Source organism: Rhizophagus irregularis, chromosome 24 (assembly GCF_026210795.1).
Source record: "Rhizophagus irregularis chromosome 24, complete sequence".
Lineage (NCBI taxonomy): Eukaryota > Fungi > Glomeromycota > Glomeromycetes > Glomerales > Glomeraceae > Rhizophagus > Rhizophagus irregularis.
In genome coordinates, this window is record NC_089452.1 from 1,443,129 (window position 1) to 1,468,460 (window position 25,332).

The 25,332-nt window shown below is 26.1% G+C and overlaps 7 protein-coding genes across 7 annotated transcripts; 6 read left to right on the plus strand and 1 right to left on the minus strand.

Annotated features, from left to right (window-relative positions):
- Positions 1–510: 510 nt before the first annotated feature.
- On the plus strand, positions 511–1,527 carry OCT59_016022 (uncharacterized protein; the record flags this gene model as incomplete). Its single annotated transcript, XM_066132202.1, has 1 exon — positions 511–1,527. One exon carries the CDS (start codon positions 511–513, stop codon positions 1,525–1,527), a length of 1,017 nt encoding a protein of 338 aa, XP_066003213.1.
- A 2,733-nt stretch (positions 1,528–4,260) lies between these two features.
- Positions 4,261–5,265, plus strand: OCT59_016023 (uncharacterized protein; the record flags this gene model as incomplete). The annotated part of the gene is made up of 1 exon (XM_066132203.1): positions 4,261–5,265. One exon carries the CDS (start codon positions 4,261–4,263, stop codon positions 5,263–5,265), a length of 1,005 nt encoding a protein of 334 aa, XP_066003214.1.
- Positions 5,266–6,387: 1,122 nt separating this feature from the next.
- Positions 6,388–7,539, plus strand: OCT59_016024 (uncharacterized protein; the record flags this gene model as incomplete). Its single annotated transcript, XM_066132204.1, has 1 exon — positions 6,388–7,539. One exon carries the CDS (start codon positions 6,388–6,390, stop codon positions 7,435–7,437), a length of 1,050 nt encoding a protein of 349 aa, XP_066003215.1. The 3' UTR covers positions 7,438–7,539.
- A 2,711-nt stretch (positions 7,540–10,250) lies between these two features.
- Positions 10,251–11,783, plus strand: OCT59_016025 (uncharacterized protein). The gene has a single exon (XM_025327504.2). It carries the CDS (start codon positions 10,284–10,286, stop codon positions 11,682–11,684), a length of 1,401 nt encoding a protein of 466 aa, XP_025170927.1. The 5' UTR covers positions 10,251–10,283; the 3' UTR covers positions 11,685–11,783.
- Positions 11,784–14,271: 2,488 nt separating this feature from the next.
- On the plus strand, positions 14,272–15,669 carry OCT59_016026 (uncharacterized protein; the record flags this gene model as incomplete). The annotated part of the gene is made up of 1 exon (XM_025332518.2): positions 14,272–15,669. One exon carries the CDS (start codon positions 14,272–14,274, stop codon positions 15,667–15,669), a length of 1,398 nt encoding a protein of 465 aa, XP_025170926.1.
- Positions 15,670–16,710: 1,041 nt separating this feature from the next.
- On the plus strand, positions 16,711–17,448 carry OCT59_016027 (uncharacterized protein; the record flags this gene model as incomplete). The annotated part of the gene is made up of 1 exon (XM_025320621.2): positions 16,711–17,448. The coding sequence occupies one exon, from the start codon at positions 16,711–16,713 to the stop codon at positions 17,446–17,448; it is 738 nt and encodes a 245-aa protein (XP_025170925.2).
- Positions 17,449–20,607: 3,159 nt separating this feature from the next.
- OCT59_016028 (uncharacterized protein) lies at positions 20,608–20,865 on the minus strand (the record flags this gene model as incomplete). The annotated part of the gene is made up of 1 exon (XM_066132205.1): positions 20,608–20,865. The coding sequence occupies one exon, from the start codon at positions 20,863–20,865 to the stop codon at positions 20,608–20,610; it is 258 nt and encodes an 85-aa protein (XP_066003216.1).
- Positions 20,866–25,332: the final 4,467 nt, after the last annotated feature.

Here is a 25,332-nt window from a genome sequence, read left to right on the forward strand (position 1 = left end):
TAGTTTTAGTTTGTTTCAGAAAAGCTGAAAAGAGAAAATAGAAAGTATAGTTTTTTCACAACATACTTATTTGTATATGATGTGAAATTTTTGTGGCAAAATTTAAATCATCTTGTTAGTTTCAGTAAAAATGGCAATAAGTATTGTAATGATTATTTAATTTTAAATAAAGAAAAAATTTTATTTGCGTGCTATTCTGTCTTATTCCATCATATTATGCTTATTTATGTTTTATGCATGTACAAAATAAAAATTTAGTTTGCATAGTTTGCATAAAAAAAAATTTTTTATACAATAATTATTTTTTACTGGTTATATAATAAGCTATGTAATTTTTATTATTTAGATTTCTCCGTTTTGCAACAGCTGATCGACTAATTGTACTAACTTTAAAAATTTGCTGCGGAAGCACAAAGTTGATCAACAGGTATTACAAATACAAATTAAGTTGTAAAAAAAAAAAATAATATATTCAAACTCTCTTTTCTCCTTATTTTTAAATATTTCACAATGTCCAATAAACAAATTAATTCCAAAAATATTAATTTTTCAAACACTAATATTTTGTTGCAAAAATTTTCTCAAGCTATTCAAAATTTTAATAAAATGAATATAGAAGAAATTGAGCCTACAATCAAAAATATTAACAAATATGTTTTTGATGGAGATTTTAATATTGTGATTGATGAGTTGGTTAATCTCATTTTTAATGAACTAAATAAAGGTGAAGATACAAATGTAATAAAGCAACAAGTTCTTGATTATATTAATAATCAAATGATAAATTTAAAACAAATTTATATTTGGCTTTTAAATAACCAAAACAATTCAAATTCTATTTGTCTTCTTGGATATTTTAATTATCATGGAATTGAAACTGAACTTAATGAACTAAAAGCAATGGAATTATATCAAAATGCTGCAGAATTAGAAAATAGATTAGCACAGTTAAATCTTGTCAATGAACATCTTTATGGACAAAGTTCTAACAAAAATTATAATTTAGCTTTTGAATTATCTAAAAAATTAGCAGAAGAAGAATATGCAAGTGCAATGAATAATTTAGGATTTTGTTATGATACTGGAATTGGAACTTATTTTAATGGAGAAAAAGCATTTAAATTCTATCAAAAGGCAGCAGAATTAGGAAATCTTAAAGGAATGGTTAACTTAGGTTGTTGTTATTACGAAGGTATTGGAACTGATACTAATGAAGAAAAAGCATTTGAATTATATCAAAAGGCAGCAGATTTAGGAAGTATAGATGGGATTATTAGTTTAGGTTGGTGTTATAATAAAGGAATTGGAACTGAAGTTAATAAGCAGAAGGTATTTGAATTCTATCAAAAAGCAGCAAATTTAGGAAGTGATATAGCTCAATGTGATCTTGCCTCAATGTATGAAATAGGAGATGGAATTATGAAAGACATAGATCAAGCAATTTATTGGTACAAAAAATCTGCTGAACAAGGAAACCTATTTTCTAAAAATAAATTGAAAAAATTTGAAATTAAGTTAAATAAATGAACTTATAGTCTTCTTAAAATGTTTAGTATAACAACGATTAATAAATAAAAGCATTCATTCCTATTAAAGAGTTTGAGTTATCAGATTTGAGTTTCATGAATTCAAATTCTAATTCTTGCAAATATAATGTAAAAAATTAAACTCATTGTATTTAGTAATAGTTATTTTGTGAAATCATGACTTTAACATGAAAAGTATAATTTATTGGCTTTTAAGTTGACTATCTATATCATAGTCTTTTCATGTAATTTACTTTTTACTTTTTTAGTGGTTTTACCTTTTTTGATTTCTATTTAAATATCAATTTTATTAGTGTATTAATTTATTAATTTTTCAAGTTTTTTAAACGGGAAAATTTGTATTTCAATATGATCATTCTTCAAAAATATTGTACTGAACATATAAATTTTTTAAAAAGCTTACATTCATATAATTAATCATTTCAAGTAAATACATAAGGTTCCCGGTAATATTTTATTAAAATGTATATAAATGTAATTCAAATTAATTTGAAGATATTTCACTTATAAAATTGTTTAGCGTTTTCACTAATGTGCACTTAAACATTAGAATTACTAAAGATGTTTGTTAAGACACTAGATACTAACTTATTTAATAAATTTCCTTTAATAAATTCTATTTTTAATTTAAGGCTTGGAAAATTTTTATTTATTTCGAATATAAATATATTTGTAAGGAGCGTGCCAGAAATCAGCTGATTTCGTTCAATTAGAAGACTACTGAACTAGGGATTGGAATCGAAAATCGAATCTTTTCAAGATTTTTTCTTATAGACGACCAACTTGACTTTGGATCAGTTTCTAATTCAGCAAAAATAATCAGCACTTGGCCGGCATGAAAAATTACTTTGGAGTCAGGTTAACTTATATGTAAAAAATTGCTGAGAATCGATTCTCGAGAATCGATTTTACTATGTTTTGTCGATTTTCGATTAATCGATTCCAATCCCTATACTGAACTCACCCACCTGATGATTGGCTAAAATATATATATATCAAATTTACTGATTAAAAAAATAAGAACTAAATTGAACTTGCCATGATTTGTTTGTATATATAAACAACCACAAAATAAATATCAACCCTATAAAAAATGTTATCCATTATTTCTGTAAAAACTCCGTAAAAATGAGCCTTTTACGGAAATAAGATGGAATATAAAAAACGGATTGACTTTTTTTACAGGGCAGGAGTTTTGCAACGTGTAAGCAAATTATTGCAGACAAGCAACACCCCAAGTTAAATCGCCAAAGCTTAGTAGAAGAATGTACATCTGCTTTTAATGAAGCTAAAAAAAATAACTTTTATTAAAAATAAAAACTATAAATACTATGAGACTATACCTTCTACAAAAAAGTTTTATGTCATGCAAAGTGACAACTCCAACTCAGAATACTCCTACTTTATCTACTCCAAAACAACTTCAAAGTTAGTTTACTATTAAAAAAATATTAGAACATAGTAATTGGGAATATAAAGCAATGCATATGAAACCAAAGTACAACCCTATAAAAAATGTTTGTGCTAAATTTGTGCAAAATGTGTTAATCATACGATATTTGTTTAGAATTTGTTCGAACTTTATATTATTTTTTAGTACAAATTTCGAAATAAATGTTGTATGATTAGCCCATTTGGCACAAATTTAGCATAAACCTTTTTTATAGGGCAACGATAGGCTTTGAAGGTTTACAGTAGATAAATTACATTAGCAAAGTGAAATTAAGTTAATAAGATTCTAAATAAACTTTTTTTTGTTTTTTATAAAGATAATACATTTATTATATAATTTTATTAATTCATAGTCTAATGTATATTTTAAATTAGTTTACATCGGTATGTTTTATATTTATATCACATTTTCAATGTATATGTATATGAAAAAATGTTCATGTTATACCTCAAGTATTGATATAAGTTGATATCAGATATGTTAGGATGCATATCAATGTATTACAAAAAATAGTAATCACTTTTTTCTATACATATATTGAAATTATACACCGTAAATTTATTTGAAAACTTACAATTTATTAATAAATTTGAATGAAGTGTTATTCTATAATTCTAATTAATCTAATATTTTAGGATTACATATATTTTAATGTAATAAATAAATAACAAAAAATTATTAAAGCTAGAAAATATAATACTTGATTATACATTGTTTGGAAATCTGACACATGTTAGATATCTCCTAGCGCAAACAACACCTAAAGCACAACGTGCATATTAAAATCCTTGATAAAAAAATTTTTTATTGATTAATATCACATTTTCTACTTAAATGAATTGAATTTGAAATTAGTTTGCCTCAGAAAGCTGGAGAGAAAATAGTGAGTATAGTTTTTTCACTTTGTTAGTAGTTCAGCCAAAATGGTAACAAGTTATTAAATGATTAATATGAAAAGATTCGAAAATGCTTTTGTTGTTGTTCTATCTTATTTCTATTGTATGCTAATTTATGTTTCTTGCATATACTACTTTCTGCTTATTGGAAGTTTTTATGAGTGCATAAAAAATAATTTTCTATTATACTGTAACAGTTGTCCAACTGGAATTTGATTTGCCACAGCTGATCGACAAATTGCACTAACTTTAAAAATTTGCTGCGGAAGCACAGAATTTGATCAACAGTATTATAAATACAAATAAGTTGTGAAAAAAAATAAATTCAACCTTTTTCTTTTTCTTAATTTAAAATTATTTCACAATGTCTAATAAGCAAATTAACTCCAAAAATATTAATTCTTCAAACACTAATAATTTATTACAAAAATTTTCTCAAGTTGTTCAAAATTTTAATAAAATAAATATAATAGAAATTGAGCCTACAATCAAAAATATAAAAAATTATATTTTTGATGGAGACTTTAATATTGTGATTGATGAATTGGTTAATCTTATTTTTAATGAAATAAATAAAGGGGATGATACAAATGTAACAAAGCAACAAGCTCTTGATTATATTAATAACCAAATGATAACCTTACAAGAAATTTACATTTGGCTTTTAAATAATCAAAACAATTCAAATTCTATTTGTCTACTTGGATATTTTAATTATCATGGAATTGAAACTAAACTTAATAAACAAAAAGCAATTGAATTATACCAAAAATCTGCAGTATTAGAAAATAAATTAGCTCAATTAAATCTTGCTAATGAACATCTTTATGGAAAAAGTGTTATCAAAAATTATAATTTAGCTTTTGAATTATCTAAAAAATTAGCAGAGGATGAATATGCAAGTGGAATGAATAATTTAGGGTTTTGTTACGATACTGGAACTGGAACTGCTTTTGATGAAGAAAAAGCATTTGAATTTTATCAAAAGGCAGCAGAATTAGGAAATTTTAAAGGAATGGTTAACTTAGGTTGGTGTTATTATGAAGGAATTGGAACCAATATTAATGAAGAAAAAACGTTTGAATTATATCAAAAGGCAGTAGATTTAGGAAGCTTATATGGAATAAGTAACTTAGGTTGGTGCTATAATAAAGGAATTGGAACTGAAATTAATAAACAGAAGGCATTTGAATTATATCAAAAAGCAGCAAATTTAGAAAATGATATAGCTCAATATTGTCTTGCTTTAATGTATGAAATAGGAGATGGAATTGAAAAAGATATAGATCAAGCAATTTATTGGTACAAAAAATCTGCTGCACAAGGACACCAATCTTCTAAAAATAAATTGAAAAAAATTTGTAAGTAAATGAACTTTATAATCTTCTTAAAATATGCAGCATGATAATCAATTAGTAAATAAAATTTCTATTAAGGATTTTTGGTTTATTTTATGCGAAAGGGAATGTAAGTTATATAAAACAGTATTGGTTATTTTATAAATACATGTTAACTTTTATGATATTTAGTTTGTAAAAATTAATAATTATGTATATGGTTAATAATTTCATATTTTAAGTAGCAATCAAAAAAATTTTTATTATAGTCAAATAAATAGATATTGTACTTTAATACAATATTTTGAAGTATAAAATTTCTGTTAAATATCTATTGGTACATTAATTAAAAGGGTAGATAGCTTAAATTTGGTTTACTTTCATTAATAATTAGTTCCATCATGAGTATGCTTTATACTAATAGCACATATTGCTACTGTTAGAGACCTACATCCATGCTGTTTTATTCCAATAATCATTAACAGCAGGTAAATCATCTTTTTTTTACCTTTTAGTGCTCATAGATTTTTAGAGGTATAAATAAAAAATGGCATTAATTTCTCTGTTCCAGTTGTGTTACATGTAAGAAGAATTGTAACTTTTTTTGATCTCTTTTTTCTGTAGAGCAAACCTCTTGAATAGTCTTGATAGAGTTTTTAAAGGTAGATCTCAATATATACCTAAAATGACAAAAAAAAAAATATTCACAAATAAGTGCATATAAAATCTGAAAAATCCAGTATTCACCTATCTCATCACAATTAAAGACATCATTTAGATCATAATCCTTAGTTATTTCACGCAACTTTTTTCTTTCTACATCTAAAGTTTCAAGTGGTGCACTTGCTGCTTCGCCCACTATTTCTATTATATGCTTATTTATGTTTTATGTACAGTATATACTTTATGCTTACTAGCAACTTTTTATGCATAATGGTTCAATTTATATAGAAATAAATAAATAGTTTTCTATTATACAAAATTATTTTTTACTTAAAATTGTGTTTGCCGCAGCTGATCGACAAATTGCTACTAACTTTAAAAAATTGCTACAGAAGCACAAAATTGATCAACAGTATTACAAATACGAATAAGGAGAAAAAAAATAAAATAAATTCAAACTCTCTCTTCTCCTTATTTTAAATTATTTCATGATGTCTAATAATCAAATTAATTCCAAAAATATTAGTTTTTCAAACACTAATAATTTATTACAAGAATTTTCTCAAATTATTCAAAATTTTAACGTTAATAAAATAAATATAAAAGAAATTGAACCTACAACAAAAAATATTAACGATTGTATTTTTGAAGGGGATTTAAATGTTGTAATTGATGAAATAATTAATCTCATTTTTAATGAACTAAATAAAGGAGAAGATGCAGATATAATAAAGAAATTAGTTCTTGATTATATTAATAATCAAATGACAACCTTACAAGAAATTTATATTTGGCTTTTAAATAATCAAAACAATTCAAATTCTCTATGTCTACTTGGATATTTTAATTATCATGGACTTGAAATTGAACTTGACGAACAAAAAGCAATTGAATTATATCATAAAGCTTCAGAATTAGAAAATAGAGTAGCTCAAATAAATCTTGCTAATGAACATCTTTATGGGAAGGAGATTAATAAAAATCATAATTTAGCTTTTAAATTATCTAATAAATTAGCAGAAGAAGAATATGCGTGTGGGTTTAATAACTTAGGTTTTTGTTATTTAAATGGAATTGGAACTGATTTTAATGATGAAAAAGCATTTGAATTATATCAAAAGGCAGCAGATTTAGGAAATTTTAAAGGAACCATTAACTTAGGGTGGTGTTATTATGAAGGAGTTGGTACTGATATTTGTGAAGAAAAAACATTTGAATTATATCAAAAGGCAGCAGAATTAGGAAGTCTAAATGGAATATTTTGCCTAGGTTGGTGTTATAATGAAGGAATTGGAACTGAAGTTAACGAGCAAAAGGCGCTTGAATTATATCAAAAAGCAGCAACTTTAGGAAGCGATATAGCTCAATATGATCTTGCCGCAATGTATGAAATTGGAGAAGGAATTAAACAAGACATAGATCAAGCAATTTATTGGTACAAAAAATCTGCCGCATCAGGAAACCAATCAGCGCAGGAAAAATTAGAAGAACTTTTGAAAGTTGGTATAGATGATACATTACATTCGAAAATTATTTTATAAATATCCATTTGTATGCTTTAACATTTTTTAAAAATAGTTTATTTACATTTATTTATCCATTATTATTAATAAAGATTTGAACAAATTTTTTTTAAAAAATTATTATAGTATAAATTTATATAAATTGATAAAGAAATCTGCTTATTTACAGTAATTTATTATCGAAATAAAATCTTTCTGATAATAAGCTAACTGTGGAGCAGAATTGTTCACCACACCATTAATTTTTATTACAAAATATTTTATTACACAAGATCATAGCAAATTAAGGAATTTGTCAAATGGTAAAGTCTATTTGATTGAATAAGATGTTTTGTTGCTTACTTATTACTGTATTAACATAAAGCTTTAAAAGTGATGCGGACGAGATATAGAAATTACCAATTAACCGATTTTTGAGGTACAACGAATACCTTAATCAAATTTGCTAATTTTTGTTTTAATCCAGATAATGGGCCAAATCAATCTTTTTTCTAGATAAGAAACCGTTATACTTTCTGTTATTAATAAGGCTACTATTTAAATTCATCAAATTCTCTCGTTATGAGAAATATATTATGAAAAATTGGGTATAGAAAAGTTACTTTAATTATAAGTTGAACTGATTGTATTTAAAAATACCACTGAACGAATAATTTATTATGATAGAAATATAATTTAACACGGTACTGAAAAATTTACGGGAGGAAGTTATTATTAAGTCTAAGCAATATACTAAATTAGTTTCTCTTATTTTATTTACTATAATGATAGGATAATTTTCAAAAAGAAATATCACCATTGTAAATGATTATACTTTATTAATTGCACTTTTGGTTTAAACCTTATTAATGCGTAATATCGACAATCATAATTGATAGTCGTATCGAAGATTTAAAATACTATAAGAATAGTTATTTCGTCATGATGATCAATGATATCGCGGTGACTAATATCCCGTATACAATTTAAACTACTAATGGACTTTTTTATTCTAACAATTTAAAAAGATGTAAAAATAATAAACCCATTCAAAATCTCATACTAATAATCAAAATTTTTAATGATTTACGGTCGATTTTTAACTTATATTATTGGTCAGTCTATTAGGATCATGCTTTTGACGGACTGATATTTTTTGTTAATGGTTAAATAATTGATATTTTTTTTTCGGTTAAATATGACTACAAATACAAATTTACCCTTTAATAAGTTTTGCAGTTTAGAGTTTAGTTATACTTTTTAATACTCTTAAAATAATAATAGATCTTGCGTGACTGACGCATAACTATTACTTTACAGATCGTATCGATGGCTTAATGCGCAGTAACTGCATATATGTAATTTCTTTACGATTACATAATGTGGTCACTATGTATTTATAACGTAGTTACTGCGCATTAATCCATCGCTACGATCTTGAAGTTCTGTAAAGTATTTATTTGTAATAAGAAGTGATCTTAAGACTTTTTCCCTTCCGGTTGTCAAAAATAATTATAGGGTTTCTAATTTACTAGGTAGTAAACTAAATTAACAATTATTAATGTTACTCTTTTTAAATATTAGTTTAAGGTACTTAAGATTAGACAAATAACTTGAATAAGATTTTTATTACTAATTTCATCGTGACTTATATGATCAGTAAGTGGTCCACTTGTATTTTTGATTAAACCTCCAATCGGAATACCATTAGATTTTAAATTTTGCAAAAAGGAAAGGACAAATTTGTACCCGATTCCGTGAAATGTTGGCTTGCTCACCACTATCAGTTCTAAATTTACAAAGGATGTAAGATTCGCTAAGGTTGTCTGATAGTAATCTTACAATATTGTATGGTACTTGCATGATGTTTAATTAACGAATTTTCAAGAAAAATTCAAAAGTAATTCTGTGTTATATGTATGAATCGAAGAGTTAAATCAATTTAACAATTCTATAATTTACATGAGTTTTGGTAGGCGGTTGTAACGCTCTAAATAAAATGTCAAATATTAAATTTTATTGGTTAAAAATTTTTTGATCATAAAAAATAAAAATCCGGGTACAAAGATATGAAATTATTTTTATCACAATTACCCTATGAGAAAAATTTTATTAAATATATTTAAATATATTTAAATTTTTAAAAAAATGTATTTAGATGTAATTAAAATACGTTAAAAATTTTTAAAAGTGTAAATTTTTTTTTTATATATTTAAAATGTACTAAAATTATATAGCATAATTTAAGCACATTTTAAAGTATATACAGTATATTTTTTTATCATAGGGCTAGTTAGCAGATTTTGGTAGGCAGGAAATGATAAAATATTATCTTTTCTATTTCATATTGTTTATTAAAATATCGTAAAATATTTTACCTCAAGGCGTAACTACAATATAATAAATTGAGTCGTACTATAATGCGCTAGAGTTGATTTTAATTATATCTAGCAATTTAGCAGCAGCAGCTGATAAAATTTTAAATGCCAAATGTTTCGAGTTGTATACTTGTTATACTGTAAATAGTAACAGTGACAAGGAATAAAATTATTGATAATAGCAGGTGTAATAATAATAATGATAATACTGTAATAACGAATCCGGAATAATTATTAGCATTTCAGATTTTAATTTTATTGACCTCCTATCGACCTATCGACCTATCGTCATATCTAATTATCTATTACCATTCAACTAATGATCATCTGATCAAAAAAAAAAAAAATAATAAATCACATGATTTCAAATTGAGTATCATTTTGTGGTACATTAGATACCTTTGTTATGTATCTGTGTAACATAAACAACAAAGAACAATATTTAACGCTGTTTTGAGTAAAAAAAAAACAATTATTATTTTATTTTTTCTTTCTTGAAAAAAAAAAATGTCTAATTTAAATAGAGACGTTCTTTATTCAATATTCGAACAATTACATGATAAAAGGACTCTTAGTTCATGCCTTTTAGTTAATAAAGCTTGGTGCGTAACAGTTATTCCAAATTTATGGAGAAATCCCTGGAAATCCTTAAAAAAGGAGAATGAAAAATTATTATTAAATGTAATTTTTTCACATTTATCGGAAGTATCAAAAAATAATGTGGGAGAACATAATTTATTAACAAATTCTTATCAAAGACCTTCATTTGATTATATGAGTTATTGTAGACATTTAAATTTAGATGAAATTCAAAGAATAATTAATGAAAATATCGAAGATAAAGATAAAAGTTTAAAAATTCAAAATGAAATATTAAATCTTTTTATTAATGAAAATATGAAATATACTCACTTTTATATGCACCAAAATTTTGATCATCAAATAAATCTTAATCATGGAGCTGAACGCTGCCTTTCTGGAGTTGAATTCCTTAGTTGCAGTACTAGCATAGATGATAATATTTTAACTAAATTAACGGAAGCATGTAAATCAATTAAAGAATTGAAACTTTTTATTGAATTAGAAAAAAATAATCATGGATTTGTTAAATTAATCGAAGTTCAAAGAAGATTATTTAATATTGATATAGCTCGTCATTCATATGAAAATGAAACATTTTGTAAAATTCTTGAAAATTCGTTGATTAAACATTCAAGTACAGTACAACATTGTAAGATTACTAGACGACCTTCAACAAAATTTCTTTCATCTTTTGTAAATTTAAAAAAATTAGAATTGGGTTGTAATAAGCAAATCATTACTTCATGGAATTGTTTGGATAATTTAACTTTTCCTTCTTTAAAAATTTTGAAATCCAGTAGTGTTCCGATTGAAACTTTAACGAGTATAATTAAGAATACAAACGGACTTCTTAGCGAAATAAAAATAGATTATATAAGTCATGACGAGATTAGTAATAGAAATCTTATTCAAGCTATTTACCAGAATTGTCAAAATATTAAGTATCTTAAATTATTGATTAGAAATCGTAATATCTTAGAATTAGAAACATTATTAATTAATTGTCAGCATTTAAATGGATTATTTATCATCGTTAATGATTATGACAAACGTGATTGGGATAAATTATTTGAAATATTAACTAAATCATCATCAACTAATTTGTTCAAGTTCAAATTTTATTCTCATGGGTTACCTAGATTAGAATCCTTAAAATACTTTTTTGATCGTTGGAGAGGAAGACAACCCATGTTATTGCAAATCATTTCTGATAAAATTATTGATCTTAAAATAATAGAAAGATATAAAGCAGAAGGAATAGTCGAAAGATACGACTATGCTTATTGGTGGCGCAAAAGAAATTTTGATGACTTTGAATGGTTTTAATTGGTTTATAGTATTTACATTTGACTGTAAAATGGTAATTTAGAGTAAATGTAAAAATTCGATATTAAATTTTTTAATAAAATGTTGTATTTTATAATGGTGAAAATTTTCATTTCATTTATACTTAAATTTAATATGATTTTAAGTATCAAACTTACATATTTCTATAAATTTCTCATTTATTTGTTTATTGGTAATACTAATCTTTTAATTCTCTTTTCAGTACAGTCAGTTCGTCTTAATTACAGTCGGTTACGGTTAGTCCTAGCGAAGTAACTCGTTATATTCATTGCGTTGTAGTAAGAGAATTTGAAAAATTTAAATAGATAGTAGTCTCATTATAACGAGAAAGCGATACTTTCGATCAATATTTTGAACTAACTAGATAACTTTTTTTTTTCAGATATCCGGATAAAATTATCCGGTTTGACCCGTTATCCAGAGGAAAATTTTTTTGGCGCTTTTGAAATCATCTACGACGCACTGGTATTTTTTAGGCTCCTGCAATTCAGATATATGTAGGGCGGTTAAGATTAACTTCCATTTTACGACGGTGATATTCAATCAATGAAAACTCGAGTGAATTAGTATTATTATTATTAGTAATGTCATCAAGTTAACAATAAAAATTTGAAAAATTTGATCGAAAACGATTATTTTCAGATAAAAATAATTTAATTTTGTTCTTTATTTATTCTAATAAGCTAATTATGTTATCTACATGATGATTTTTGAGAAAAATTTTAATTACATTTGTTAACCTATATAGGCATTATCATAAATAGATTATATCTACATCCCGTCAGTCCACTACGACAGTACGACTCCGGTCACAAGTCCTTAATCCTAGTCACCCGATCGATTTATGTTATTTTCTTTGAAAGAACTTTTCTTATCGTTATACTAAATTTCTAATTAAAGAACGTCCAAAATCTAAAAATTGAGTTAAATTATTTAAATTGTCATTGAATGGATTTATACACAACGACAAACTGAAATTACTGAATAGATTTGTAATCCAACACCTGAAATTAGCCTGCCAGATTTTTGCATAGCTTTAGGTGATTTTAATGATTTAATCGTTTTTCGGGCTGATTATAAATTCTTGCAACCGTGTCAATTTTGTCGCATTAATAATATAATAATTCATAACTAAATCATTCAGTTTTGTTATTCTGGATCGCTTAGGTAACCTTTGTGTCATAGATGATATCTACTAGAAATTTTGAACGAACTTACCGATTTTAAAAATTGATTTCTTTACTAATCTTTTATAGAGAAAACTTTAGACCTGGGGTCTAGACCTCTTATCCTACACGGCTTATAATTATCAGCCTCATTTGTTTATGTACCGTCATTTTTCTTTTCACACGAAATAAACGCTCACTCTCTTACACTACTCTTTCATTTGGTATGTTCTTTTTTACACAAATTATTTTCTTTTTTATATTAAATTTTTTTTTATTATCATTATTTTCATAATAGTGTATATTAGAATAATTAAAAAAAAACTTTTTTATCGAAAATTTTAAATCTAATAAATACTTTCTCTAATAATTGCGCTTTAACATTTGCAATAAATAAGTTTATTCTGATTTCTTTGAGTTTTGGATTATTATGTATTGTTTGAACTTCTTTCGACTAAAGTTTGTAATTTTACTAACATGTACGTGCTTTTTGTAGATATTCATGGTATAATTCTAGTACTTTAGTTATTTGGCTTTGGTTGGTGTGTTGAAAAATAAAATCGTTTGAATACTCATATTTACAAAATTTCAATGGAAATTTGTAAAGTATTTTCATTTTAATAATGGTATTTTTTAATACAAGGTTATTTTTGTAAGGAGAGAATATACTGTATAAAAAAATAATAAATAATTCTTTACCTAGTGTCAAATATTTGATAAATATTTCTAATATTTATTTTTTTGTCATAAAAAATTCCAAGAAAAATGTTCATACTTTGTATCTCATTGTAAAAAATATTTCTATAATAAAAAAATTAATTTAAAAATCTTGAAAAATTTCCAAGATAAATGTTACGCGCGTATTAGCGTATACTGTATTAATAAAAAAAATTTATAAAAAAAAAATTTTGAAAATTTTCTATGATAAAAATGTTACGCGCGCATTAATCATTAGTGTACATCACAAAAAAAAAATTATAAATGCTAGTATGTTACGCGATAAATGTTAATGGATTTCGGTGACCGATTAAACCAATCATATTTAAGGAGGGTCTACGCTTTTTTTTATAGTAGTACAAATAAATATAATTTACTAATAAAAGTTAGGCAAAAGTATCATTCTTGATAGATATGAGGTATTATTCTTGATAGACTTTCTGTAAATATATTATGCATTATCAAGAATGATATTTTTGCAAGGGTTAGCGATAATCTCGGTTAAACGATTATCTTCATAGTAGATCATCAAAATATATTCCGAATTTCCGATTAGTAATCAGTAATGAAGATTACATAAATGACATGTAACCATGTGACATAATGACATAATAAATCAATAGATGTTTCTAGATGGAATTTTTTTTTTTTTTTTTTTTTTTTTTTTTTATTCTTTAAAAAAAATGTCCAACCTAAATAAAGATATTCTTTACTTAATATTCGAACAATTACATGATGATAAAAAGTCACTTTTTTCATGCCTTTTAGTTAATAATACTTGGTGTGAAACAATTATTCCAATTTTATGGAGAAATCCTTGGAAATCGAATTTAAAAAAAGAGAATGAAACGTTATTATTAAACGTGATAATTTCACATTTATCAAATGTATCAAGAAATAAAATAGGAAGACATAAATTATTAACAAATTCTTATCAAGAACCTTTATTTGATTATATAAGTTATTGTAGACATTTAAATTTAGATGAAATTCTTAGAATTATTAATAATAATATTCAAACTAAAATATTAAAAGTTCAAGAAGAAATATTAAATCGTTTCATTAATGAAAATACGAAATTTACTCACCTTTATATAAATCGTAGATTTAATTATCCAATACAACTTGTTCATGGAGCTGAACATTGTCTTTCAAGAATTGAATTTCTTAGTTGTTGTACGAGCATTAATGATAATATTTTATCTAAATTAATAGAAGCATGTAAATCAATTAAGGAATTGGAACTTAATATCGATAGTAACAATTATGGGATTATTAGATTGATCGAAGCTCAAAGAAAATTACTTAATATTTATTTAGTTCGTTCTTCATATAATAATGAATCATATTATAAAAATATTGAAAATTCATTAATTAAACATGCAAATACCATACAATATTACAAAATTACTGAACGACCCTCAATAAAACTTCTTTCATCTTTTATAAATTTAAATATATTAGAATTGGATGGTAGTAACAATATTTTGGATTGGAATTGTTTGGAAAATATATCTTTTCCTTTTTTACAAATTTTAAAATCTAGTGGAGTTCCTGTTCAAGCTTTAACAAATTTAATTAAAAATACAAATGGATTTCTTATTGAAATAAAAATAGATTATATAAGTCATAATCAGACTAATAATAAGAAAATTATTCAAGCTATTTATCAAAATTGTCCAAATCTTAAATATCTTAAATTAGTATTTAGAAATTGTAACATCTCAGAATTAAAAATGTTATTAATTACTTGTCAATATTTAAATGGATTATATATACTTATTGATAGTTATCAAGATAATACATTTGATTGGGATGGGTTATTTGAAATATTAACTAAATCTTCATCAAATGGTTTGTTTAAATTTAAAATTTATTCTTATGCGGTACCAATATTAAAATCTTTAGAATTATTTTTTAATAGCTGGAAGGGAAGACGTCCTATGCTATTACAAATCATTTCAGTTAAAGATATAGATTTAGAAATGATAAAAAGATACAAAAAAGAAGGAATAATTAAAAAATACGACTTTTATTTGGTGTACACAAAACGCACTATTGAAGATTTTGAATGGAATTAATATTATTGGTGGTATTTCTTTATTCAATGTATTGGAAAAGTTATGAAATTTATATTTATTAATAAAAGATTTTAAGAAACATTTTCCTCTTTAAGTTAGGGTATCATACATGTTTCATTTATATGTTTTAGGTGCTTTCGGTTTCATTTCGGTTCGGGATAAGTTTCGGCAAATTTTTCTTAACGGACTGTATATTGAATAATTTGCTTTTTGACATCATAACGTCATCTTTATGTAAAATAAATTAGATTTTATTTATAGTAAATAAATAAATAATTATGATTTATATAAATTGTTACTAAAATAGGAACAAATATTATAAAATAAATTTCTACGCCTTTTATTTTCGTAAGATCGACAACGACTTTCGCATGAAAATTACTACTATTGAAGAAATGATGTAACTAAATCAAGCTTAGTATGAGAAAAAAGTCAAACAATGATATTATACTTTCTCATGATGTATGATGATTTCCTTTTTTGCCGAATCAAATTTTTTAGCTGTTTTATTTTATTTTAGATAAATAAAATAAAAATAAATAGCTTATTAGAGTATAATTACGCTGAAGTACATAGAATTTGTACGGATTTATAAGCAATTATGGCGTAAAAATTTTGCTTTTTTTCATTTTAAGGAAGAACTATAAACGCGAAGCATGAAAATTTAATTAGTAATTTGCATTTATGAATGAAAATTTTTTAGATCTTTTACATATATATCATCAAGCATGTTTTTTTTAAAACAATTACAGTAATACAGAATTATATCTAGTCTCGCTGAATATTTATAAATCAGCACTCTTATCTGCCCGGTCCCTCTTCTCAGCGTTCGTTCACCCTAAATTATTCAAAAAAAAAAATTATTAAAATAGAGATATCCTAAAAAAAAAAAATTTGTCCTTTAAAGGAATCTGTCGTATCACTTAATAATATACGTTAAAATATACAGTATCATTTAAATAAACGAGTCACTCCAAAAAAAAAAAAACTATCACTTCGTTCATTTTGAAAAAAAATATCGTTGACGAAGAGATATTTAAGATGTCCTCAGAAAATTTCGAAAATACAGAATTTGAACCGTCAATTAATGATATTTTTCAATTATTAAACCAAATTAAACAAATTCTTACGTATCTCAAAAATTGTGATGCCATTTCATCAGGATCAGGAGTACTTGATATTGATAAACATATAAATATAATTATAGAACAAGAAAAAAAATTTCATGTTTGTTTACAAAAGTCGATTGTACAGAGTAATAATTTAAGAAATCACGCTAAAGATGCATTGGATAATTTAGAAATTCTAAACGATCCAAACTTTGACCAAAATTATGTTTCGGATATATTACAAATCCATATCAATAATGTTGAAGAAAATAGGAAGGAAACTCAAGAAATAATACATAAATTGTGGGAATTATATGAATTATATAAAATTACAGAAATCTTTAATAAGAGAGAGCTTCAATCGTTAAAACATATAAAAGAAGATTTAGAGAAAGATTTGAAAAGTCTGAAGCAGTATACCATAATCCTTTTTATTGTTGTTGGTTTCAATTTGCTTATTTTTCAATCAATATCTGGTAGTGAATTTTTGGTTTCCGCTGTAATGGCAATTTCAGCATTAATAAAAAAAACTAATATTCGACAGGCCGAAAATGAAGTAAATAAATTACAAAAAATAGGAAATGAGTTGGAGAAATTTTGTAACAAATTGGGTCCATTAATAGTTAATATATATTTTCAGCATATATTATATAACTTTGGAAAATTTTAGCGAATATTCAGGACTTATAGGACATAATAGTACTGATAATCATTACAATCGAATTCTAATAAAACCTACGAAGTCAAGATGGGAACAAGTATAAGAATTATGTGATAATTATATAAATGCGAAGGTGTAATATCATTTTTATTTATAACCGCAAGAAAAATGTCTATATTTCCAAAAGTACGAACACACATACAGTATGCTAAGCGTTAGGAAAATCGGACGGGAAATGCTAGTCGGAGTTGATAAAAACATTTTTATTATCTATAAAATTAAATATTTTGTTCATTTTTATCAAGTATCGTGAGTAATTGAATAAAAAAATAAAATATGCACGTTTTAGTCGTTCTATGTCTAAACATGGATCCCGAAAAATTTTTAGGGAGTCTGTTTATTTTATTTTTATCTTTATTTTTGCTTATGAAAGGCAGATACATCTCTTGAATTGTCCGCGCCTGATCTATTCCATGTAGTTTGATTGGCTATTGAGGTCACGTGCACGTCCTGACGTCCTGTCATCCTGTCATCCTGACGTCCTGACGTCCTGACGTCCTGTCATCCTGTCATCCTGTCATCCTGACGTCCTGTCGTCCTGACGTCCTGTCATCCTGTCGTCCTGTAGTCCTGACGTCCTGTCATCCTGACGTCCTGATAGCGTTACTAACGCTAATCCAGTTTCAGTTGTGATAGGATATGGTTAAACCGAATTTATCTATTGTTTCTTATTAAACTGAAATTTTTTTTTTTTGGTTGTTTCTTTAACGGTTAAACCGAGAAATTTTTTTTTCTTTCCTTTTTACGGGTTTTGAAACCAGATTTATTATTTTTTTTCGTTCTTTCCAGTTTTTTAAAAACGGGATTTTTTTCTTTTATTTAAGCTCAGAACTTTTTAAAAAAAATTTTCCCCTTCCTTCCGGTTCTTTTTAAGACTGGATTTTTTTTAATAATATTTTTTTTCCTTTCACAGTTTTTTTAAACCGGATTTTTAATTTATTTTTTTTTTCTTTTTCATTTTTTCATTTTTTGTTCTTTTCCCCTTTAGGCGACACAAAGTGGTAAAAATGGTTTTCATAATATAAAAATTACATCAATAAGACAATAACCCGGCTTTTAATTTTTTTTTTTCAAAAATTTTATGTGAAATTTTTTTTCAATTTTTAAAAAAATTCTCACCCGGCATAGTAATAATATAAAAAATTTTTTTTTTTTGACTTACAGCAAAATTCAAAATATACGGGACACTTGAGAAATTTGATTGTCGGGTTGTCGGGTAGCCGGGTTACTCGGCAGTAGGTTATTTATTAGAAAAGTATAAATAACACGTGACATGAGTATAATAGTAGTATATCAGATTATATAATAACCTACTGCCGGCTGCCCGACAACCCGACAATCAAATTTCTCAAGTGTCCCGTATATTTTGAGTTTTGCTGTAACAAAAACTGACCCGGCCGGGATATGAAAACCATTTTTATCACTTTGTATCGCCTTAGGTTGATCGGACTAACGCTGCGGTGCTATGATGAGCGTCTTTATTTTTTTTTTTTCATTTGTACAGATATATATAGTCGAAAAATAAATTTTGGAGTCCACTTCCATAGTATTGCAAACAAATAGTTATTCCTTCTTTTTTATTTATTTTTTAATTAATTTAATGAATTTATTTAATTTAAAAAAAAAACAGTATATAGAGTGTATTTATGGATAATGATGTATTTATTTAATTACTTTTTAAAAAAAATAGTTTATTTATTTTATTTATGAACAATTATGTATTTTATATTATCAATAAAAATTCGTATGTAAATTGGTAAATTAGAATATTTATTGTATAGTGTATTCAAACTTTACTGCGAGTTTTAACTTGTTTATTACGTAATTAATTATCTATGAAAAATACATTTATCATTACCGGGCTGATCGTGGATATCCTGTTTGAAAGGAAACTTTGTGTATTTCAATCAATTTTTTTGGCGATCAACAGTATCGACTCCAGAAATACAGGGTTAAGCGAAAAAAATTTACTGTTCGTGAAAAGAATCAAAGTGGTTTGTAAAGCCGTAAAATGGCTTATTCGGTATGTGAGTTGGTCACTTCCTTCATATATTATTGAGTAACTTTTGGGTAGATAAATGACCAGCGAAGTAGGTCGATAAAAAAAATTGTACCTAAAATTTCTCAAAAATACACGAAATAAAAATATGAAGAATAAGTGTGAAAATAAAAGTTTTTATATGGTGCCGGAAGTCTATACTCGACAATAAAAATGTAACACTTAAAAATCTTTCAACTCCTTAAAAAAAATACAATTTAAAAAAAATAAACTGATAATTTTATTCTTTGAGGTAAGCTCTATCAAATTACCGGTCACATTTTTAAAAGAAGATCTACGTAAAAAGTTATAAGCATTTGAAATTGCATGATTTTCATATGATCAGCCCAAATTTGAAACAAAATATGTTGGCCAGAACTTACGATAATTTGGGCCGATTCCATGCATTGTGATAATGCCAGCCTGAATTATCATAATATGAATCAAATGTAATTTTTTTAAAAAAAAAATTTTTTATCAATATATAACTTTTATGAAATGGTAGTTGCAATTTACTACTGAAATCTACTTTTTCTTATATTTTATCTTGTTTGTAATAAAAAAATTTTCAAAAACCGCATTTTATTAGTATTTTACACAAGAAATTCTGGTTTTTTATTGGCTGAATTCCGGATCACATGATATAGAATCGGCTCAGAAAATTGAAACAAAATCACGTGATTGTCGAGTATAGACTTCCGGCACCATATAAAAGAAGTTATAAAAGTGTTCATAAAACTCTTAGAAATGCTTTTTGATACGAGAAAGAGTTTTTTTTTTTTAAAAAAGTGTTTTGCATTTCTTCATTAAATTCTGTACAAGTACTTATTAATTTCGAAATACCTAGAACCGCAGACCTCAAGGATCATACGACTCTATAGCAAAATTTAATCTAGTCTAATTACAGAGGGCTAATTAATCTAATATGTACTATCGTGATTTGATCTCAGGTCTCAATAAATAAATCTTCAACATCCTCTCATCCGTTGCAAAAATAAGAAAAAATAAAAAAACAAACAAAAACCTAACCAAAGAAGACTAAACCTAAAAAAGAAAAAATTTAATTATTATTATAAGGAAATTTTATCCGTCTCCGGAGAGAATTCGATGATAAAATCCGAAGCTGAATGAGAAACAAGCTTTGTATGAGAAACACTAATAGGAGTATCTTGTGCTATATGAGAAGCGTCTGAAGAAATTATGTTATCCGGTAAGGTGTCGGAAGAAGAGTATGATAACTCTGGAGAAGGACTAGAAAAGACAAAGTTGTCCGAAGAAGGTTCGTATAAAGGAATGTAGCCTGCGTCAGCTCTGGGAAAATAACTCATTATTCGAGTAAAAGACTAACAAAAACCTCGTATTGCGACTGCTGAGGCGCCCGTATAAGGCTTCCTCCCCTTGGAGTTTCTTAAGAAACTGAAAGATGAGAAATGGAACGGTAAAACTAGTGTTTACTGCGGAATACTAACAAAAAGGAGAAAAAGGGGAAAGAGTTTTTTTTTTTATTTCACAGTCACATTAGTGGAAATGGCTCGGACAATTCAATTTTAATCACATTATCGCGTGATTTGTCAAACAAATATTTTTTTTTTTTTTTTAACTGTAACGCATCTTTATTTAGTATTGAGTCATACAAAACTGCGAACTAAAATAAATGATACCTAGAGCCATCCGTGCAAATCACGTGATAACCCTATAACAGAGTTTAACTATCTAATAAACAAAAACTTCGTTACAAAATATATAAAATAAATACTTACTACCCTTCCATCTGATGTACCGTGCAACTAGAAACTAAATGGAGATCTAAATAAAACTTTCTAAATTTACATAGGGAAAAGGATTGGAAATTTGTAATAAAGACTGAATCCTAAAGTTATAAAAAATAGATGAGTCCCAACGGTCCCACACCCAGTAAACAATTCATTATTCAAACCTTCTCCCCTCCCTACAAAAATAAAGTTAGTATTCTACTCTAAAGACTTTAAAATAAAGGAAAAAGTTACAATGTTTGATTTTATTTAAAATTTGCTATCGGGATATTTTATAACGTGAAATCACGTGACCTCGATTGACAAGTGTAACTTTCTCTTCCTTTATTTCTGCTTCCTCTTGTTCTTCCTTTTATTCTTCTTCTTTTTGCTCGAGCTTGGCGTCTTTTCCTTAGTCTCTTCGCCTTCCATCCCGTCTTTACCTTCTTCTTCTAATTTCTCTTCTCCCATCTCGCTATGGTATACAGTATATAATATTAAAGAATTACACAACCCCATGTAATTTTTATTGTCAACAATTTATAATAACAAAAAAAATCGAAAAAACTAGTTTTTGGGGCATCCTAGAGGGAATGGAAGATCTAAAAAAAATTACTGCAAGTGCATTCCATAAACTCAGTCAATATGTAAGGCATGATACATCCTTTTCTACAAGAACTTTAGCAAGAAAATTGAAAAATACAGGTGAAAAGTATAATATAGAACAATTAAAAGTCATCCTTCAAGTGTTGGTTATGTAAAAAAAACTTCCCAAAGCAACTCCTATGTTAATCGAAGCACACAAGCAAAGACATGTAGAGTGGACACAAAATAATATTATGACCAATGGGAAAAAATTTATCTGCTGATAAATCAGCCTTACAACTCTTTAGTAACACTTTTAAATATTAGTATAAAGAGGAAAGACCTGTTTGTTGTACGTCTGAAGATTATATAAGAAATTATGGCATGGGGCGGTTGTTTGTGAAGGGAAAAGCAAGTTTATTTTGTTTCAGACAAATTATGAATATCGAGATTTATGCAGAAATTTTTTGTACACGTGCTTCTGAGATCTCCTGGATGCTTTGTGGTCTTTCGTTGGTATTTCCAACAAGAGAATAATAGTCATTTTTCTAAGCTCAGTCTAAAAGAAAATTCATCAGAAGTTTCAGGGTAGTCATGAGATAACCCCGACCAAAATCCTATTGAAATTTATAGAATATCACAAAAAATAAGGCGGAGAAGTGAATACCAAAAAAATTTTAATTATTTTGAAGAATTTATGATGGAGAAATGCCAAAATACTCTAAAAATCGTTCTAATCGATATTTTAAAGTCAACTAGACGAGGTTGTAAGTTAATTATTGAAATAATGGCAAATGTGTATAAAAAATTTCATTAAAAAATAAAAGAACCGAAAGGAAGGGGAAATTTTTAATAAAAGAAAAAAATCCGGTTGTTATAAAACTGGAGAGAAAAAAAATAATAAATCTGGTTTTCAAAGCCCGTAAAAAAGAAAGACAAAAAATTTCTCGGTTTAACCGTTAAGGAAATAACCAAAAAAAAAATAATTTTCAGTTTAATAAGAAACAATGGATAAATTCAGTTTAACCATGTCCTGAAATGATGGAAATGGCACCGTTAGCATTACTATCACAACTGAAACTGATTAGTGTTAGTCACAAGATTGGCCACATGACCTCAATAGCCAATCAAACTACATGGAATAGAGGGTAATCTAAATATCACAATTATTCAGTGGACGTTAATATTGTCTTCTTATCAAAATAATTATCGTTAGTCGTTACCATTAATATTTGACACGACAAAAACACATACTGGAGATGAACACTAGATGAACCAAGTTGATACACAACTCAAATCAAGAAAAAGAAGTATTCAGAATATATTTTTTTAAGAGTAATTCATAAATGAATTATAATTTAATATTTACAATTGTTGTAAAATTTATTTATTTATTATTTTATAATAGTGAAATTAATGTGACTAACCGTTACGAAGTCTGGAGCTTATCATATTGGAAATGATACAATAACGAACAAGCTAATATATTTAATTTAATTTATTTCGCATTTGTTGTAAAATTTGTACAAAAAATTTTACAAGAATAAAAATTCTACATCAAAAATTTTAAAAATATTTATCGATCGAAAAGCTAAAAATTATAATATGAAAGAAGTAGACCAACACATACTAGATTAATAGCAGATCGAGATATTTGATATTTTCATAGTATATTTGTAATATATGAAAGAACCAATTATATATTGACTCAAAGGACAAGCGGGCGGACAAACGGAACGATTTTGTACCACCTCATTTAAATCATATAGTCCTTCGTTACACTCCGGACTAATAAATTCTAATATATTACTATAATGTATTGATTTAAAAACATCATCCTAAGAACAAGTTCTAGTTGAGTTTCGGCATACTAAAAAGTAATTAATATGTTTCGCAATTTAAAATTTATTATTAACTTACTAAAAATTTACGTGAAGTAGTGAAGTAGAATTGAATTTATTTCAATTCATTTCGTGCGGTTACTTAGCTTAGTACAATGCCAATTTTTTCCCAATTAAGAACTATTTTATGGCGTACTTTTAAAAGACTCCCTTAAAATTTATGTAATTATAAGAGGAAGGAGGAAGTGGTTCGTTAAGAATATTTGTCACACGTTCATATGACTTCGTAGTGCAAGCATGTTCCATCATCATCTAGAATATATCATTATAAGAATTGATTTTTTAATTTTAATAATTTTAGTATATTTACTTGGAACAAGTGATATATTTAAATTGTAGTATTTGGAATAAAGGTTTTTCGAATTTACCAGCATTATAAGATGAACTCTTATATTAAGTTGGTTAAGCAGAATAAATTGCATCATCTCGAAATCTTTCATCATCTCCCGCGCGTACTAACTGCAATATTATCATGTGAATAATTGACAATTCAACAATACAAAAAAGAACATAATACGTATTTATCAAACCGATATTACCAGCTGATGATGACAAACCAGCATCACGTATAGCAAGACTAAGAGCAAACTTAAACCGCCTCCAGCACTATTACAATATTTTTTTGGATTTAAAGGTTCAAATCTCATATCTTCAAGAGATATAAATAAGCATCTAAATGCATCTTGTAATGCGGTGGGAAATTGATTTTGAGATGTAAGCCGATAATTGATTGCTATAAAAGAAAATTTTAGTAGGTAAAATTTCATATTAATCTTACCTAAAACTTTTGCATTTGCTATTTTTTAGCAAGAGAGCTTGTAATAGGACGATGAGATTCTTTACAAAGAAAATAATAACCTCCATCGTGTAAATACAAAATAGTTTCCTTTTCCTAACTTCTCTTTTTTTCCTATTCATAATTAGGAACTTGATCCCATTCGGCAATAATTCGATCATCTTTCAAATTTTTCCATTCGGGTCTAAATATGTGTATATGCTGGTTTCAAGTTTTATCAAGATGAACTTGGGCTTCATTTCTATATTTATTAGTTATCTTAAATTCATTCATCATTACGTCAGCTTGTACAGGATCAGGAAGAAAACCAGCTCTTTGAATTTTCTCAATTGTCTTGACACTACTTTCGGATAATAATGTAAACTTAAGTGACATTTTAAATCTCATGAAGATCTTGGCGGTCCATTAAGATAGTGTAGAAATTAATAATAAAGAATTTTTTAAATAGTCGGTCATTTTTCAAATAGTAAAACTATAAATTAAAAGATTCAGTGAAAATAATGGTTCTATTTATATGAGAATGAATATATATATTATGAACTCTGGTTTTTATTTGTACCAGTACCACATGTTGATTCTATGAATCGATATGATAAAATAGATTTCGAAATTTTTACTATTATTAGAATTTTTACAAGTTGAAAAAACAAATTAATGTCTATAACAAATTATATAATATTTTTCTTGGGGTAATATAAAATATAAATACATATTTTTAAAAAAATTAAATTAAATTATTTTATAAGAATTTTTGATGTCTTG

What these genes read in the sequence shown, in the direction of transcription:
- OCT59_016025 (XM_025327504.2), top strand. Translation starts at nt 10,284, where the DNA reads ATGTCTAATTTAAATAGAGACGTTCTTTATTCAATATTCGAACAATTA.